The sequence below is a fragment of the Euprymna scolopes genome, chromosome 17, assembly GCF_053919585.1.
Source record: "Euprymna scolopes isolate OS-2025 chromosome 17, ASM5391958v1, whole genome shotgun sequence".
NCBI lineage: Eukaryota > Metazoa > Mollusca > Cephalopoda > Sepiida > Sepiolidae > Euprymna > Euprymna scolopes.
The window spans coordinates 67628505-67648423 of NC_136498.1; the positions used below are offsets into that span (position 1 = coordinate 67628505).

General features: G+C 32.5%; 1 protein-coding gene across 1 annotated transcript in view; it reads left to right on the forward strand.

The window, feature by feature from the left end:
• LOC145296767 (uncharacterized) overlaps positions 1 to 19919 on the forward strand; it is a 242404-nt gene that overhangs the window by 160180 nt on the left and 62305 nt on the right. Inside the window, exons 24-25 of the mRNA XM_080142821.1 lie at positions 1814 to 3144; positions 13482 to 13570. Coding sequence (XP_079998947.1) covers positions 1814 to 3144; positions 13482 to 13570 — 1420 coding nt within the window. The remainder of the gene's footprint in view (positions 1 to 1813; positions 3145 to 13481; positions 13571 to 19919) is intronic.

Sequence of the window (19919 nt, forward strand, 5' to 3'; positions counted from 1 at the left end):
GGTTATGTGAAAATTTTCAAAGTATAAATTTATGCATAAACTTTAAGTATTTACTTCAATAGTGCTCAATACATAGGTAGAGCTAGATAGTAAGTTATAAAATATATATGGCAATTAAGCTACACAGAATATCCCGCATTTCATCCAGACAGATGAATCCTAGCATGGATGAAACGCGGGATATTCTGTGTAGCTTAATTGCCATATATATTTTATAACTTACTATATATATATATATATATATATATATATATATATGTGTGTGTGTTTGTGTGTGTGTGTGGATTTCGTTAAACTGAAATGAGTAGAGTAAAAATAGAAAATTTGGTTAATAAAACCCTCCCAATTGAAAACAAACGGGTTAATCTCTAAGTGGGAGAAAAAATGAAAACAATGGATAAAGAGCGGATAGTGTCCTTCCAAGATAGTTGCAAATTGAAAAAGGCCAGAACAAAAACATTGAAAGTGAACAGTTGGCATCTTAGAGGTTTTCTATTTGCAGAGGGAGAGGGTAATTCATTCATTTGACTAAGAGGTTAAAACTTAGCCAAAGAGCTAAGATCCAACAGGACTAGGAATCGCATGCTCTATACTCAGGCAGGAAACATGTACTCATTTTTTAATCCTTTTCAGACATACAAGGTCACTACTTGTATCCATCTTTTTTTTTTTAATCCAAGGAATGTAATTTTTCTATCACATCTAATTTTGACCTTCAGCTGGTGCTTGAAGAACATGTTTAGATCCTGATGAGCAAAACATTCAGTCCCCTGGTCATCTCTCAGAAACAAAATTCACAAAACCATTTCAGTATCACGAGAAACATTATTTGTATCTCCCTTTTTTACGGCAGCCTGACCTTATCAATTATGTAGAATAGGTTTAGCGGCAGAGGATGCTTGGGATCAATATAAGCCGTCAACTTGTTGACATACTCCCAGAACCACCAGAATTCAGAACATTGGATGAAAGCTTGGACGAGACCTCCATTTTAAAACTGTTGTATAGCATTAAGGCGTAACGTGTTCCAGACCAATCACCAGGTTAGAGAGAACTCAGTGTTGTTGAGTTGACTTGTACCTTGCAGCCAACTCCATTTAGAACAGTCCTCTTTCTTCAACCACTAAATTCATTTGACAAATGAATTGTCAGCTCTCCCTCCCGTGGATTTCCTTTCGAGAAGACCTACAAAGGTCACTGGATCAAGGGACTACACGTTGATTTTACCCAAAAAGCCAAGTAACTATTTTATAAGTAAGCATTTTTAAATGAATTAAAAAATATTTGATTTAATCTAATATTGTATTAATTTTTTAATAGGGTGAATCATATAGTAGCAGTTCAGTTGTCATAAAACCATTTTTCCAAGGGAATGGAGGTAATCATTCCTGATATTACATCATCCTTTCAGGAAGAAGTAATGTAGTACCTGGTCTGTTGTCACGAAACCATCTTATCAGCATTACCTCCTCTTTTGATAAATAATATAGTATATGTTCATGATATCATCCTCTCAGGCATTACTGGCTCTTTTGAGGTGGGTGGTCAGTGAATGCAGTTCGTTCATCATGAGATCAAACTCTAAACCTTACATGGATAATGAACAAAATGGAAGTAACGGATCTGTTTCTAAAGAGAAAGATGAACTCTATCAGTTTCTAAATTAGTTTAGAGGTGAATCATATACATAGAAATATATTTAAAAAAATACATATACTTAACTTTATATACATAGAAATATAGATACAAATTGAAACTAACTTTATTTTTTACACTACTTCATTTGTTAATGATTTTTATCATTCATTTTCAGCACCATTGTCATCAGAAAGGAAATCTGTCTCAACGAAAGATGTCAAAACCGAAAACGACAGTGAGAAAACATTAAAGACATCAAACTCTAAAACTTACATGGACAATGAGCCAAATGGAAGTAACAGATCTGTTTCTAAAGAGAAAGATGAACCCTACCAGTTTCCAAACTCCAAAGTCCAATCTCTTAAATCGGAACCTCAAGTCACATGCTGTGTTCCAGTTACAGAGGATAACTTATCTAAGTTTAATAAAAGAGTACAAAAATCACTGGCTAAAGAACTAGATGAAAGAATCGAGAAATTTGTCAAAAGTTCATGGCAAAGTGTTTCTGTATCATCAAACAGTGCCTCGCCATTATCTGATGATACAAGGGAGAAAGGGGGTGGGCATCAGACGACCTGTCTACAAAATGATAAAGATTCGATGTATGATAAAACAAATGGAGGAAAAAATTTGGTAGGAGGCAATCCACTGCCAAGAAAAAACTCACCAGAAGTTCCTGCTATATCTCCTTCTATTGTTAATATAAAAGAAGAAAACCAATTATTAGATCAGTCTTGCAAAGCTAAAACTTCAAGTGAACAAAAAGAAAATGCGAACACAGAGATTTATGAAGCTGTAAAATTGGGGTCCGTTGCTGATTTTTCCAAAGATCCTAATGGTTTTACCAACAAATGTCAAAAAATAGAAGATAACTGCAAAGAAAAAACCAGCAGCTTGGTCTTCTCTGCAGAAAAGAAAAGCAAAGTAGATGCTGCCTCGAAAAAGCCGCCACTTTTAAAAAATCGTAGTAAAAGCCTTGATTCAGCAAAGCCATCTATAGGAAAGTATGAAAACAAGAATATGGGTAAAACATGTTCCAGCCCAACAGAAAAATTATTTCAAACGACTCCACCAAAAAGGAGGAGTTTCCCTTTGAAAAGAGATAAAACTACTACCAGGGCTGATGAAAATAAAAAAGGTTACGACCCTTATGATTTTGACTGTAGCAGCAGTGTTGAAAATTTCCAAACTGCTGGAATATCTCCCAGCCCGTGTGAGGCAAGCACTTCAACTGTGAAAAATAAGAAAAAAAATCCTAACCGTTACGAAGATTCAGCGCTTTCTGTTCCACAACCCCAGATCTCAAAAAGAAAAGGAAAACTACAATTTAATGACCCAAAATCTCCTCTGGAAGATAGTTATAAATTTGAAAAAGATGAAAAAAAGAATGAACAAGATGTAGCAAGCCCAACATGTATTCCAGATTCTGACTGTGACAGCCCACAACCTAAGAAGAGAGTCAAAGCAAAGTCTGCCAAGTCAAAAGTTATTGCAAAATCACCTTTGGTAAGAATTTTTAGTTGATTATTGTTATATCTCTTTTTCAGCTCTACAAAAAGAGGAGCTATAATTTTTTTTTCTTGTTTTTTTTACTCCTTTTTATTTTAAAGCATATTGCCACTTGGAATGTAAGTGACTACTATTTGAGATTGTGTGTAATGAGGAAGTTGAACAGCGATGTCTCTTCATGTTACATTTAAACTTCTGCACGTTAAGACAGTAAGGGAAGTAGGAAACAGGAAGGGAATTCCAAAGTCTAGCAGTCCAAGAGACAAAACTATTAGAGTAGACGGTTTTCCATCATCAAAGGACCTCAACAGTTAAGACGTAGGATTTTGCAGCTTCTGGTTAGTCGGGAGTGTGTAGATCGGGGCGGGGGGGGAACAAGGGCTTAGAATTACGCAGAGCATGTTCTATTAAAGTACTTGTAAAACAGGCACAGAGATGCAGCGTTGTAGCAATAAGACAGAGGTTGGAACTTGGTCGATAGTGCTGAACCAATTAGATTTGAGACTCTTTCTTAAACCTTATCTAAGAGTGAGAGACAAGTGGTAGATACACCAGCCCAGATGTAGCAACAATACTCCATGCATGGGCAAATTGTGGCATTGTAAAGCATAATAATAAATCATTACAAAAGGGTTTTTTTACCACTAAATAGGTAAAGCTGATTAATTATCCATCCATAAGTACACAACTCTAACACCAACAGTATGTCAACTAAACGTCAAATATCAGCAATTTATGAGTTTGGTTTATAAATAATTAGATAAAGTATATGTCAACATCAGGTTTCTCAAACTATTTTTTTGTATGTCAGTACAAGTGTTTCACAAGTACAGGTTTATAATTATGATCAATATCAGTTAGGAAATAACTGGAATGCTATGGTATAAAAAAAAAAAAAAAAGAATTGTCTAGCGTGAGATTCGAACCCTGACAGATGGCATACAATATTAGAACTAAAGGCGAATACTTCATTCATATAGCCATAATCGAATGAAAATATTTTATTTTTGTAACCAACTTAAACAGTTTCTGTTTTTTTTTGCGATGAGGATTGATAATTTGTATTTGGATATTCAGACTACTGCTCCCATCTTCTTTGTTATTTTCACAATGTTCCAATCAATGTAACCTCCAACCTTCTTTGGATGTATCTAGTTGAACTCTGAAGTCTCTTTTCTATATAGAGGGGTTATAAATGTTTATGCTCCATCAACACATGTTCAGCTTCTTATATCTTATGTCTCTACATAAAGGATCCTTCAATATTCTTTAATCCCCTTTCGTATACATAGTAATCTGTAATAATAGTGATCTATAGTGATAACTAGTAAGATTGTACATCTAAAAACAAAACTAAGGCTTCTAAAATCAATACTAGAATTGTTCACAAGAACCCATGTCATGGTGGATATACTACTAAAATCTGCAAAATACAATTGCGAATTACTTGGGTTGCTGCAAAAATAATGTCTTTTATATATAGTTGAACATCAAAAAAGAACATTATTTTTGCATCAACCTAATACCCAGGACTTCTACCCAGTCATGGCTGGCGGAACGAGAACATCTACCCCTGTCAATCAAATAAAGGGTTCTATTCAAAATTCATGTAGATTCCAGAGTTTGGCAAGATACACTTGAAGAAGATCAGAGTTTACACCGACTGAAAGATTGTGAAAATAAATCTGAATAATGAAATAATGCAAACTACTTAAACTGTTTATGAGTTTGATGTCAGGATATAAATAATATACTTATATCTAAAATAGTCCGATTGTTTAAAATAAACGTAAAGAAAAATACCACCTTTTTGATTAAAAAAAAGAAAATGCATATGATTTGACTATGAAATAACTTTTGACGTATTATGTTTATTCATTTACTTTTTTCTTGCTGATAGTGAAAAGGTTCAGAAGTATGTTGACACTTCACTCTCATCTAAATAACCAAAAAAACTAGCGCTACACATTCTTATTTCGCTCTTCATGAAGATCACTAATATTAACACTACTCACATTTTAATTTCTGGATATTAGGAAAGAGTTTGTTATGAACTATAAATAACAATGTTGGAACACTTTTTTTTTCTAATGTTATTTTTATATAGTTTTAATTTTTAATATTTAGTTATTTTTTTTTTTAAAAGGTTAAAAACTTCTGACATTGATAGGGACATTGGATCAAAGGTGCTGATTCCAAATCTGTGATTATTTTGACTCTTAAATCAACAAATGTTTAGCTGTTATGCCACAACACACAGAAAACGTTGCTTTATCTTTAAACAATCTAACCTCTCAATAATTCTGCATCAAAATTAGTCTGTACTTTTTTCTGTAGGTGAAGCAGAAATTAGTATATTTATGAGAAATCATAAAATTTCCTTCTATCCACTTACTATAATTTTCAATACCGTGTGCAGCACCATATATATATATATATATATATATATATATATATGAGCAAACAGTTAATAAAACATGTTAAAAAATACTTTGAAATGAGTTAAAAACATATTTAATCTGGAAGGAAACACTAGATAAGTGGATAGTCATTTTTCAGATTAAATATGTTTTTAACTCATTTCAAAGTGTTTTTAACATGTTTTATTAACTGTTTGCTCGTATTATAAGCTCTATGTCCTATTTGGTTTTATCAAGCTTTTACATCTGGCTGAGATTACTTTATAAATATTAATTCTTTAATATTTATAATATACTTTAATTTTACCATCTTGGATCATTTTGGTAAATTCAATTGTAATTTTTATATATATATATATATAATTAGAGACGAAGAGACGAATATTGGCTGAAGAGAGCTTGATAAGGATACCTTAAACGGGCCTTATTATCGGGCTTGAAACCGACGGTACCAATGACCTGTCTCAACTAACAACTTTCTGTACACAAAATATATATATATATATTATATATATATATATATATATATATATATATATATATAGTGACTGTCTTCTCAGTTTCAAGCGCGATCAACTCCTTTATTTTATGTCCTCTCTCTCCCCATCCCATTAACTCCCCTCAAATTGTATGCATTTGTAGGTGACTCGGATTTAGCAACATTATTGGGGTACAAGATAGGTTTTACACATTTATGCAAACGGCTTTTGAGGCCAGCAAGAGATGGACACAATTTTCCACATATGTCACAGTTAGTGTGGTGACTTTGTGAACCTAATGCTGGACTCTGTTCGCCTTTGCAAATCAAACATTTGTAAATGCTGTACTGCATTCAGCAATTCTATGCTTTTGCAACTCAGTTTCTGCCACTTCTATCTAAAACCATTTTTTCCTATTGACCCATAAATGGTTCAGATTGTTTCAGATATTGTGTTCTTAAATCTCTTCAGTTTTGGTGCACTTCTCTTTCCTTTCCCATTTCACCATAGAATAATTGCCTTGGCAGATCATCGTCATACATACGCACAATGTGACCAATCTGTTAGAGACAACTTTTCATTATCATCGACTGAATGCTTGTTAGCCCTGCTTTCCCTAATACTTTTGTGTCTGAGACATGGGACTCCCATTTGATATGAAGTATCTGTCTCATCACGGTTGATGGAAGCCCTCAAGAAGATTCACTTGGAGTGTCAATGTTTCATTTGCATACAGGAGGATCATAAAAACAGTTTATACACAATGATTTTTTTATGTAACTTGATAACATGCTGGAACCAAATGTACATATGGATGACGGCTATGATAGATATATAAACAATTCCAATGTCTATTTCTTTATTTACTTTACAAAATTCGAAATGGATCCATAAAACTTTGATCCATTTCGTACATATGCAAACAATCAGGCATGCATACTTTATCGGATGTACTGCTTCATCAGGAACAGACACACATTTTTATGTTTATTTCTAAAAGGTTACATTTTAATTTTATTTATTTTATTTATTGCGGACTATTATCCTCATTTTTTTAGTTGTTGTTTCACGTTTTGGCCAACTATTCCTCTGCCCTTCATCAGGTGGTAACTGTGACGGGATAGGAACTCCGAATCTCTTAACTGCATTCTCAGCAATTACTGCCATCCATAGTTGTTGTCGTCTCATCACGTTTTTGGTCAAGTAAGCCTCTGGCCTGCTGTGGGTAGGATTGAAACCGCTTTCTTCAGACAATTCTCACCTGGAACCATAGAGATTCAATGTCTCTATCAACTGCGCCACGGACCCCCAAAAGGCGATCAAGGTTGAATTTTTTGGTCTTATAAATTCATGTTCATTTATTATCTGATCTTCCATGGTCGGATCCATACCGAATGGTATATATGTTATTTAATTGTAATTCATTACTGAAATGAGTATTATTTATTAATTTTATTTATTGCGGACTATTATCCTCATCTTTTTAGTTGTTGTTTCACGACCTTGATCACCTTTCAGGCGCAGTAGATAGACGTTGAATCTCTATGAAGGCCAGAGGAATAGTTGGCCAAAACACCGTGAAACAACAACTAAAAAAGATGAGGATAATCGTCCGCAATAAATAAAATTAATAAATAATACTCATTTCAATAATGAATTCCAATTAAATAACAGGTTACAGTTTTATTACCAATATATGCGTTCAATTGTTTTGGCGCATTACTAGCATTCAAATAGATAATAATTTTCAACAGGTGTTATTCATCATCTTTACACCAGCAGGGCAAATCCTCAGCACAGAGTATACATAAAAATCGTTAATAAACATGTCACATCAATCTATGAACATTGCATCTACACGAACAGTCCGATATATTCACAATTTTGAAAGTTTAGTCTCATCACATATTATGCATCTTTATAAATTATTCATTATCTAGAATATTTACGACTCTAGTATTGCACTATTGAGCTATCTTATAGAATTTTATTTTCACATTTATATGCTAAATTGGATAACTTTTATTACAGATAGTAAAAATATATATTTATACATATATATATATATATATATATATATATATATAATTGAAATTGTCTGAGTGTGTGTGTACATTTCCCTACCAAACTACTCTGTCAATTTTCAGTCTACAGACTCAACATTTGGGAAAATCTTTTAAATCGGTTTTCAGCCAGAAATTTGGCTGCCAAGGGGTCAAAGTTCCATGATTTGAACTTTGAAAACTCTACCAAACTCCTCTGCCAATTTTGGGTCTAAACACTAGAAATTTTAGATGTAGGTTACTTGGACATGAATCAAACTTTTGAATTTGATTTGAGCCCAAAACAAATGCTAAGGGATCAAAACTTTACCTCTGCAATCTCTATGAAATTACTCAGACAATTTCTGGTCTAAACATTTGTAATTTTACATAAAGTGTATTCAGACATAAGGCAGGCTTTTAATCGGCTTTTGGCCAAAGATTTGGCAGCTAAGGGGTCTAAGTTCAAAAGATTTTACCTTTGCAGTCTCTAGCAAACTATTCAGTGAATTTTGGATCTAAACATTTGAAATTTTACATAAAGGGTATTCAGACATGCAGCAAGCTTTTTAATCATTTTTTGGGGCGAAAAATTGGCTGCCAAGAGGTCAAAGTTGAAAGTTGACCTTTGCAGACTCTACCAAACTCCTCCACCAATTTTGGGTTTAAACATTTGAAATTTTAGATGTAGATTACCTGGACATAAGTCAAACTTATTAATATATATATATATATATATATATATATATATATATATATATATATATGCACATAAAGTTAGTAACAGTAGATAGGGCCCAAGCAAAGCCGGGCTGAACTGCTAGTACATATCTCTCTCTCTCTCTCTCTATATATATATATATATATATATATATATATATATATATATAAAAACAAACAAGTAAATAAAGATTACTAGGCAAGTGCAAATTTAAGCTTCAGTCTAAAGTAAGTATTAGTGTTTAAAAAGGATATTTTATTGCCTTTCTGTATTCGAGGTATTTTGTCAAAAAATAAGTTTTTACATGTAAATCCCCAGTTTATAGTTTTTGTTAATGCTTATATATATATATATATATATATTACTCTTATAAATTTGTTTTGTTTTTTGTGTATTGATGTTCATATTAAAAACCCTTTTTTTCTATTTATTTAAAAAGAAAATACAACTAACTTTGTTATATATATGGGTCATGGAATTGCATTTCTCCGCAAAAAATCTAGCTAATTTGTATATTCTTTTAAACATTCATTTTAATTAATTCCCTATTAGTTTTTTCGGTTTCCTTACGGGATGATCATCTTTAGTTAACTATTAAGTGTAATTATATTCATGCAGATATTCTACATGATTTATACTTGCATAATATTTGCATAAAAAGGTTATAGTAAACACAAACCTTTCTATATATATTTATGCATGCATATATATATTTGTTTAAAAAATTTGCCTACCAAACGCCTTTGTCAGTTTTTGGTCTACAGACATGAAACTTAATATATAAGGTATTCGAACTTATGCAAAACTTTATATTTGGGTTTTAGCCGGGGAAAATGGGTGCAAAAGTGTGAAAATTTTTTAAAAATAGGATTTGTCAGGTGAAGGTTGAACGACGGCATTACGAATATGCGTGCGTAATGTAATAGCTATTAGTTCATGTTTTAATTTTTAGCGTTGCAACAAACATGTTTTCATAGCTTAGGCATTAACGTCAAAGGAAAAGGTAAATTGTAAGGTAAACGTTTTGGTTTCGATTCTCGGTGGTGACACATTTTGTATAAAAGTCTATTAAAATCAATATTTGTTAGTTTTAAGTACAAATGAATCTGCACTAATTACGTTGTAGAATTTTAGCTAAACAATCCGCTACTTGTATAATGCAAACGAAGAGGAAGAGAATAATTAGTTGGTATTTACCTCCCTCCTACCACGGGAAAATGTAGCACTAGGTCGGAAGCTGAGTATTGAAAACCAACACACAAGAGACCTGTGTACTCTAGTCAACAAAAGTATGGCCAAGCAACCCTATCGACATTCCTCTGGTAAAGGCGCATAAGGTGATTAGCAATAAACTGAAAGGAGAAGGTAAAACATAGGAGAGTAGACCCCTAAAAACTGTACAGAGTTATACTTTAGCCCAAAGATAGCAAGGTCACCAACTCAAAAATAGCTCTGATTCTGTTGGTTTAATTGTTGAGAACATATCGTCAATTGGTAGAAACAACACCAACACAAGTAAAGTCAGGTTTAACCCCATGGTTGAGGAATAATTTGTCTTATAGTTGAAGTTAGGCACATATGCAAATATTCTTTCTTTTTTTATTTGTAATACCTGTACTAGTAATTATCTATTATATAAGTTTGGTATTAAAAAAAGTCATTTTTGAAGGCAAAAGGGTAACCATTGTCATCGATTGAGATAATATTGTGTTTGACTACAATAAATGATGGTAGAACAAAATAGTTAGAAATTTATTGATTTCAGATTGTTTAACAAAGCAAGTCGGCTGTTGCAGTTGGGTATCTGTAACGTTATATATTTCACGTCAGCTATAGTGATGTATTGTAAAAATTGTTTCACATCTTGTGAGCCTTTTCAATAACAGTTCTTCAGTGAGGTAGATATCTATCAAGGCACTTAGCTTGTGCTTTCATCATATAGAATGCATGATGAATGGCAGTTTTGCAAATTATGTCCTGAAGAATAGCACTGTGCACTGCAAAATTATAAAGTACTAATATAAATAAGAAAATCTTGCATCGATGATTACAGCATTGAAGTGTTTCAACACTGGAAATAAGATGGCATAGCTGCTTGGGTGCTGCAATGTAATTTAGTTGCATCTGACAGTCACATGGAAAGTGGTAATCAGTGGACTTACTGACATCAAAACTTTTCAAATGCTTGAACATAAGTTTGTTGTCGGTTAACAAACTCTTTGGATTGTTCTACATAGGAACTAAAATGTTTTATATTTGCCATTATACATAGCCTCGGCCTCATACAATTGGATTATAGTTTTAGATTAGCACTATATAAACCAACTAGCCTAGGTGCCTGGCGTTGCCTGGGTGTTTGTAGGTGTGTGTTGAGCAAAAAAAAAAAAGTTGTAATAGGCAGGCAGGCTCGAACCCGTGATGCAAAGGTGGAAAAGAGAGTAAGGGTGTTGGTTGAGCAAAAAAAAAAAAAGAAAAAAAAAAGGAAAATTGTGAGCACAAAAAAAAAAGTGGCAGTAGGCAGGCTTGAACCCGTACTGTGAAGGAGAAAAAAAAAGTTAAAAAAAAAAACATGACGCATTAGCTGTTGCGTCCATCGCCAAACCGGAAGTTACATAGGCTAGACAATCGAAAAGAGGCGATGAATTTTTAAAAAAGTCGGCAAAAAAAGTAACCCCTCCCTGTAGAAAACTGCCCAGTTGAGGGTGAAGGAATTAATATTTTTGGCTAATTTTTTGATATTTGTCATCTGAAGGGTCAAGCTTCAAAACGATACTGATCTTGTGAAAATCCATCACCTCTATCAAAAGTTTTTGCGAGACATACAAACATACATACATACAGACATTTAAACAGACAGGTGAGAGTTATATAAACCAATGATTATTGATCTATCCTCATCTTTCACTTCTCACCATACTCCTGGATATGTAGGGTAAAATTCACAATTTGCCAAAGCATTATGAATAGATTTCTGCATCACAATTTAGTTTCTGGAACCTATGTGAAGTCATTCTCTTAAATAACAGTTGGGGATGGATTTTGCTTTTTGAGGTCTATTTTCCATGTAGTACCAAGAAAGACAGTTTTAGTCTAAGATGAAAATTTAGTATTCCGGTTTTCAAATATATCTATAATTTCTAGTTTGGTTAGGCATCATTCTTTATGTGCTCTGGTTTTGCCAATTTTTCATTAGAACAGCAATGTATAGTTCCCAATAGCAATGCTAAAAATAAAGGTGATGCTTGTTGTGGGTTCATTTTCTCTCCTTGCTATTACTATGTCAATAATTAGGTAAAGGATTTTAGCGAAGAGTGACCGATTTGTTTGCTACTTGTGAAGTGGATAACATGTAAGAATAAAGAGTCATCTTACAGGTGAAGTTAGGTACATCCACAAATATTGAGCTGCTTATTATAATTACTTTAAAATAATTGCTTTTTTGTTAATAATAAATTGTGGATAATATCGATAAAGAATATAAAAAGTAAGAATTACTAAACTCGATTTACAGTTGTAAATCACTTTTTGATAGACAAATTACATTTTAAATATTTATTTGCTGCTTATTTACAAAAAGTTGTTGAATATATTGTTCAAACTCATAAAAAATTATTTTCAATTTAATTGTAATGCAATCTTTTGGTTTCGATTTATTTCGATAATAAAAGATGATTGATAACATTATCCATGATTATAATAAGCTAGCCTTTGCTCTGTCATTGATTGCATAGTAAATGCTCAATCTATGGTTCCATCCAGAAAAACGTTTATAACAAAAACTCATCTTGTTACAACCATTGTCAGTAATTTTCCTTCTTCCTTCTGTGTACCTAAAACTAAACACAACTTTCATGAGCAAAGTTTCTTTCCTAGAACTACCCTTTTGTTGAACAAAGGCTAGTAGTTCTGCGAAAGAACATGGTCGTTTTCAAGCCTAATGTAAACAAATTTTTATTGAGCCGTCTGACCAGTTAGGACCATTGTTACTAATCCTCATGATGTTGTCCCACCATCCACTAGACAAACTCATTAATTCTTACCCTGGAGTGGCCTTTGGGCCTTAATAAGCGGCAATTCGTTTGTGTGTGTGTGTGTGTGTGTGTGTGTGTGTGTGTGTGTGTATATATATATATATATATATATATGTGTGTGTGTGTGAGTGTTGTTTTTTTACAGATAATTCACTAAACTATAAAAATGTATTTGTCAAGATTAACAATTAAAGATCAATGTTATTCTCTTGTTCCTTTAGTCACTTGCCTTGATTACCTTTTGGTTAAAGAAACCTATAGATTGTTATTTTTTTATTGGGTCGTCACTTATTAAGGCCGGAAGCTACTAAAGGATAAGGGTTAATGAGATGAGGAACACTGCGTTTGATTACTTATGGAGCAGGTTTTTGATAGGAATTTGTTGAAGCAGAGTCTGAAGACAACAAAGTTGTAATCAGCAGGAAAAAAATCCTGTGGTAATGTGTTCCACAGAAAAATTATATAGTTGAGATATTTAAGTAATATTAACTATCTTTTCTATGCTCTTACATTAACTTTAATGCCAAAAGACACATTATGAATTGTTCTTTTTAAGTCGTTAGAAAAAATAAGTGGCATTTATTAAATGGTGTACAGTTTATAGGGATTTTATTGTGATTGTATTGTTTTTTATTTCAAAGCCTCCACCGAAAAGAAATTGTACCAGAACTTCAGTTCGAAAACGAAAGGATATTAATTACAAAGAAACGTCCAGTGTAGATTCCAGCATGTAAGTTTGAATAATCCTTTTAGGCAGAAGAGGGGGGGGGTATATTGGGTAACCTTTGTTTTTCATATGTCCGTTTTTTCTTTTTTTTTTCTTTCGGATTTTCAAATATTACATTGTTGTCTATTATGTAAACTGATTTGTGGTAACATGTTTTTGTTTTTGCTTTTTTATAAATATTAACCAAATCTGCTATTTGTTCGAACAAAATCTGTACTTATATATAAAAGGCATTTTGTCTATCTGTGTGTGTGTGTGCGCGAGTTTGTTCCCTATGGACTCCGAAACGGCTGGACTGTTTTTTTTTGGTTTTTTTTTTTTCACTAAATGTACTTCATGTGCCTGGGAATGTTCTTAGATAGGTTTTGTATGAGAATACCTTGAAAATCTATAATCAAAAAAATTCAAATAAAGAAGGAACAGTCTGATTTTTTTAGCAAAGTTAACACCATTATACAGTCTAATATCACAAGTGCATTTGAGAAGTTTTATCACTTCACAATCAAAAGGGCCACACGTTTAAAAATCGACTACATTCTTTGATAAAATGGGGGCATGTTCAAAATGAATGTTTCTGTTCAGAGCATCACAATATTTGACTTTTGCATTTTAAACTTTAACTCAAGATATTATATAAAAATAATTTTATAAAATCAATCATAGGTTCTCTAAAGTGCAAATGTAGACTACAATGTACTATGAACTAAGTCACTGTAGAAGACATGTGAAGCTTCTTCTCAGTGCAGTGAGTCCCCAACTGAAGCAGGCAATCAATCAATGTGATTGAAAAATGAGCAATTTAGATAATAAAAGTATTGGAAGTGTGGAACATTCATTGATCCACATTCAATCCCAGGCAACGTCCAGTATCCCTGCTAGTTACAAATAACTGTTTGATAAAATTAACTTACTTACCAATATAAAAAAATATTAAATAATTTAATTTTGGAGAAAACTGCTAATTTTTTGTTAATATGATTAAAAGGATCAAGTAAAGATTAAATACCTCACAGCAGATGACGAATACTGGCGAATATTTCAAGTGACACCAGTTGTTTGACCTTGACATTGGTGTTGGTTGTTTGTAAACACATCAAATAGCAGAGATGGTCGAATGTTCACGAGCAAGATTTTTAAAAAATATATTTACAAAACTTTTTAAGATTTAAAAGGAAAAATATATATTTACAAAACATGTTTTTTAATATTAAATATTTACAAAACTTTTAAGGATTAAAAACAAAACTTTTTCTATTTACACAAAACTTTTTAATGTAAGTAATAAAACGAATGTATTTAAACAAAATATATTTAAATAAATGGGTGGGTGTCTTTGTGAGTGCGTTTTTTTTATATATATTTACAGAACTTTTTAATAATAATAATAATCATATAAATAAATGGTAAATTTTTACGACGTGCCCCAACGTATTATAAACACCCCAACCCCCTATGTTAAGAACGGCTTTCGGAATAAACACCCCCAACCTCAAAAGCCGTTCTTAACATGGGGGGGGTATTTCAAATTTGGCCTTTTTTACGCTCTTGCATGGAACGATGGTCCATGCAAGAGCGTAAAAAAGGCCAAATTTAGCCTCAAAAAAGGCCAATATGGCAAGCTTTAGAAGGCCAAAATTTCAAAACAAAATAGCAGCCGCGATTGTTGTACATTTAATTTAATAAAAAATGTTGAAAAAATAATAAAAATTAAATTTTTTCGGGTTTTATTCCAGCCTTATGGTCTAATAATGTGTTTTATATAAAAATAAATAATTTTTATAAATTTTTGTCTGTCAAATAATTTACGCCACTGAAATACACATTTGCCCAAATCTTTTTATAATTTTCATTTTTATTTAAAAAAAAAAAAATTGCTATTTGCTTACTTCTCCACAAGGGCAAATTAACTACAAGTAAGTTTAGTGTCTGAAATTCTCAGTTTCTAATGTTTTGTAATTAATATTGTTCATTCTTATTCTTTTTTAAATTTTTATTATAATTATAATAATTATTATTAGTTTTATTAAAAAGTCCTGTAAATATATTTTAAAAAATGCACTCAGAAAGACACCCATTTATTTAAATATATTTTGTTTAAATACGTTCGTTTTGTTACTTACACTAAAAAGTTTTGTGTAAATAGAAAAAAGTTTTGTTTTTTTTAATCCTTAAAAGTTTTGTAAATATTTAATATTAAAGAAAATGCTTTGTAAATATATATTTTTCCTTTTAAATCTTAAAAAGTTTTGTAGATATATTTTTTTAAAAATCTTGCTCATGAACATTTAACCATGTCTGCTATTTGATGTGTTTACAAACAACCAATGTCAAGGTCGAATAACTAGTGTCACTTGAAATATTCGCCAGTATTCGTCCTCTGCTATGGGGTATCTAATCCTTACTTGATCCAATTAGGTTGGTGCAAAAATAATGTCGTTTTTTATGTTCAACTTCAAAAGATCATAACCCCTTTCATAATAAACTTTATTAATCAAAATAAGAACCATTAGAATCACCACATTTTTGCCAACAAGAAACAAGTTTATTTATCCCATTAGCATAGAAATCCGGAGTTCTGGAAGCGATGAAATCATTGAAGGTTAATTCAGCATCATCTCGGCTTTTGAAGCATTTTTCAAGCAGGAATTTGTCGAGATGCTTGAAAAAGTGATAATCGATGGGCGAGAGGTTTGATGAAGATCGCGGATAAGACATTGTCGCATAGTCCAATTCATTCAGCTTCTGCAGAGTCAGTTGAGCAACATGCATAATCGTTTCACCGAGATTCAAGAAGATGTGATGGATGAGACTGGCTGCAGATCATCAAACAGTCACCATAACCTTTTTTGGGTGCAATTTCGGCTTCAGGAAGTGTTTCGGAGCTTCTGACATCCAACCACTATGCCCAACATCGCCATTTGTCATAGAGGATCCACTTCTCATCACACGTTACAACCTGTTTGAGAAATGGGTTGTTTTTGTTGCGAGAAGACACCTCAAAACGACGACTTTTATTATCGTTCAATTCATGCAGCACCCATTTATCCAACTTTTTTGACTTCCCTATTTGCTTTAAATGGCGAATGACTGTTAAGTGGTTGACCTCGAATTCAACAGCAACTTCTTGTGTGGTTTTGCGAGGATCAGCTTCAAGTAAGGCTTTCAAATGTTTGTTATCAACTGCAGTCGGCTGGCAGCGACCGTCTTCATCTTCGAGGCTTTCGTCACCATTGCGAAATTTCTTGAACCATCATTGTGCCACACTTCGTTAGTGGCTCCTGGGCTAAACGCATCATTGATATCACAAGCTGTCTTGGCAGCTTTTTGGCCTAGTTTAAACTGTTACAACAAGATTGTGAGGATTTAAATTTTGTCCATGCTGTCAAAAAGCCTACAAAAAAAATGAATGAAGAGATTGAGAATGGTAACGAATAACACGATTCGATAGAGCGAAAAACATACTTCAAAATATAACATGGCTATATATATCAATGAATTTTATTCAGAAATCATATATAAAAGTAACATATGTGAGAAAAAGATATTGTTTTTGCACCAACCTAATATTGTTTTTATTAGTCGGCATTAAAGGAATATTTTTCTTCAGCTAATATCTTAAAAGGCAAAAAATAACTTTGACAACAAAATAAAAATTTTGTATATTTAGAGAAGAAATAAGAGTTTAATGATAAAAATTATATATAAAATAAATTCTTCCAAATTTCCTGTTATCTTGCTACCCCTGTTATTAATAGCACACTTCTTTTCTGCTCTGCATTTGAGACTGCTAAGGGTGTGATTCTGATATTGAGATTAATTTTCTATTTCCATATCTTTGAAGGGATTTTTGGTAATTTATAGACACAGCTGTTTAAAAACTGAATGAAATCCTTACTCCACATGTAAATTATAAAGATATTTGCTTGTAAAGAAAGTTTACTTCGTTCAAAAAGTTCTTTTCATATTGAACACCAAAATCCATCTTTTGAACATTTTCTCTCTCCAATCATGAATTAACTGTGAATAACAGTTCAATGCGAATTACAAGTTTCACATCCACCTCCTAAGAATTGGCTATTAACCGATGCTTGCCAATCCATTGAATCATTTCGAACTTGTCAGTCTGCTTCATGATAAATTTGGAATATTGCTATTTCTTCAGTCCACATGAAATCATTGTCATAAACATCATTTACAAGATTTGCTTGACACATTCTAAGAACTCTGCAGCCATTTTCTTTCTAGACCGCTGTGTCTACACATTACCAGAACAAACTATTGAGTGTTACAGCTTGAAACATTATCTTTTTTCATTTTTTTTGTTTGTTTTTAGAGAACATTGAAGCAATAATTTTTTTTTGTTTGTTTTGTTTTCAAATTTGGCTTGTTATTTAGTTACAATGGGATTAATTTGGATAAACTTTAAATCTTTATCAAGAGAATAGTTTTACATTGTTTGATGTCATTTACTTTATACACTGTATATGATTATAATTTTTAAACAATTAAAGCAAATTGTGTTATCACTGAATTAAAAGTTAGCAGAATATTAGATATGTCCGATTAGTGTCTATGCCAGAAAGTGGGGAATCACAGAAACTTTTTCAAAATGACACATAAAATAAATTATTAGATCGATTTTAGTAAAACCTTCGATATATGAAGTAATTAAAGAAGCATTGTTATTTAAGTAAATGTTTACTGTAAATTTGAAAGGCAAAATAAGATTTTGTCTACTTTTTGTTTCACACATCGAAATGTTTTCTCGTAATTGAGTTTATGTAAGAAAAGAAATTTTGTGTCACTGGAAAGAATGAGAGAATATATACATAACATAAGAAAAATTAAATAATTGATTTAATAATAAAATCAATGCTTCTTAACATAAATCCCATATTAAAAACAATATAGTTCCTGTTTTTGGCTTTTTTGTGTTAATCGTGAAAATTTAGGGATGTGATATTAAAAAGTTTTCATTTTGTTAGAGATATTTTAAAATTAAGAAAATGGGCATGGCTTATGAAGACACCATGGCTTAAATTGACAAGATAAACATGAATTAAAAAATATTTGAATGAAATAAGATGTCCGTTGTGTGACATAAATCTTTGGTATTTGTGCATTTTAGTTTTTGAGGACTGTTGCGGACTAGGATATAATAATCCTAACCCGCTACAAAAGAAAATGCAATGAGTGGAAAGAAAGAAACAAAACTCAATTGCTGAATAAAATAAACATGTCGTTTATTTCCTTTCGAAAATAAAGGATTCAGGTGGAACACGTGTTCATTCAGTCGTTGACGACTACACGCGTGAAAAAAAGGAATGAAGTAGAGGAACGAGAAATAGCAGTCTAGCATGTAGAAAGAAAGAGGGGGTCGAACTCAGTAAAGCGCGCGTCCATGGTAGTAGTTGTCCACGTGGAAAAGTCTTCAAGCCAAAGGCTGTGGACACAAACTTGTCTGGTTGACAAAGCAAAAGGGAAGAAAGAGGATGTTGAATGGTGTTGTTGACTTTTATACCGGGGTCAGTGTTCTGACTGCGCATGTCTGGATTTCCTTTCAGGGGAAGTGACGTTTCCCATGTGTGCGTGTGTGTGCACGTTAGTGTGTGTGTATGCACATGAATATGAGTGTATATATGTGAACATGAATAAATGTAAGTGTCTGTGCATATGTGCGTGCGTACATGTGGGTGTGAGGAAAAAGACATGTTCAAACAAGACTCTCCCCTCCTGAGGAGAAAAAAATATGTATATACAAGAGAAACATATTTCGTTTTTGTTTTTTTATGTATTTTTTTTTTTTTGTTTTTTTTGTTTTTTTAAAGTTATATATTGTTTGAAATGTTTTGGCCAATGAACTTTTTGACCTGTTTTGTTGTTATCTGTGGTGTGTTGAAAACTAATTCTGCAGGTGTGCTCTGCAAATCTACCTTCAGTGTTGCGAATTGCTTGGAGAATGAGTGGCAAATTGTCTGACACGTCCGCTTTGTTTTCGTTCATAGGCAAAGATGCTTTTAATTGTCTATGAAACCGTTTCACCATACCGTTTGCATAAGGGTCGTAGGCAGTAGTCTTAATGTGCTTTGTTCCCAACAAATGGTTGAATTCAGCAAAAAGAGTTGATTGAAACTGTGAGCCTCTGTCCGTTGTGATTACGGAGGGCACTCCGAAAATCGCTATCCAATCTTGTAAAATCGCTCTAGCTATTGTTGCGGCTGATATGTCTTTCACTGGTATTGCTGTCAGCTATCTGCTGAATCTATCGACTATAGTAAGGATGTGGGTATGTCCTTTTGAATTGGGCAAGGGTCCAACCAAGTCGATATGAACATGAGTAAACCTAGCATCT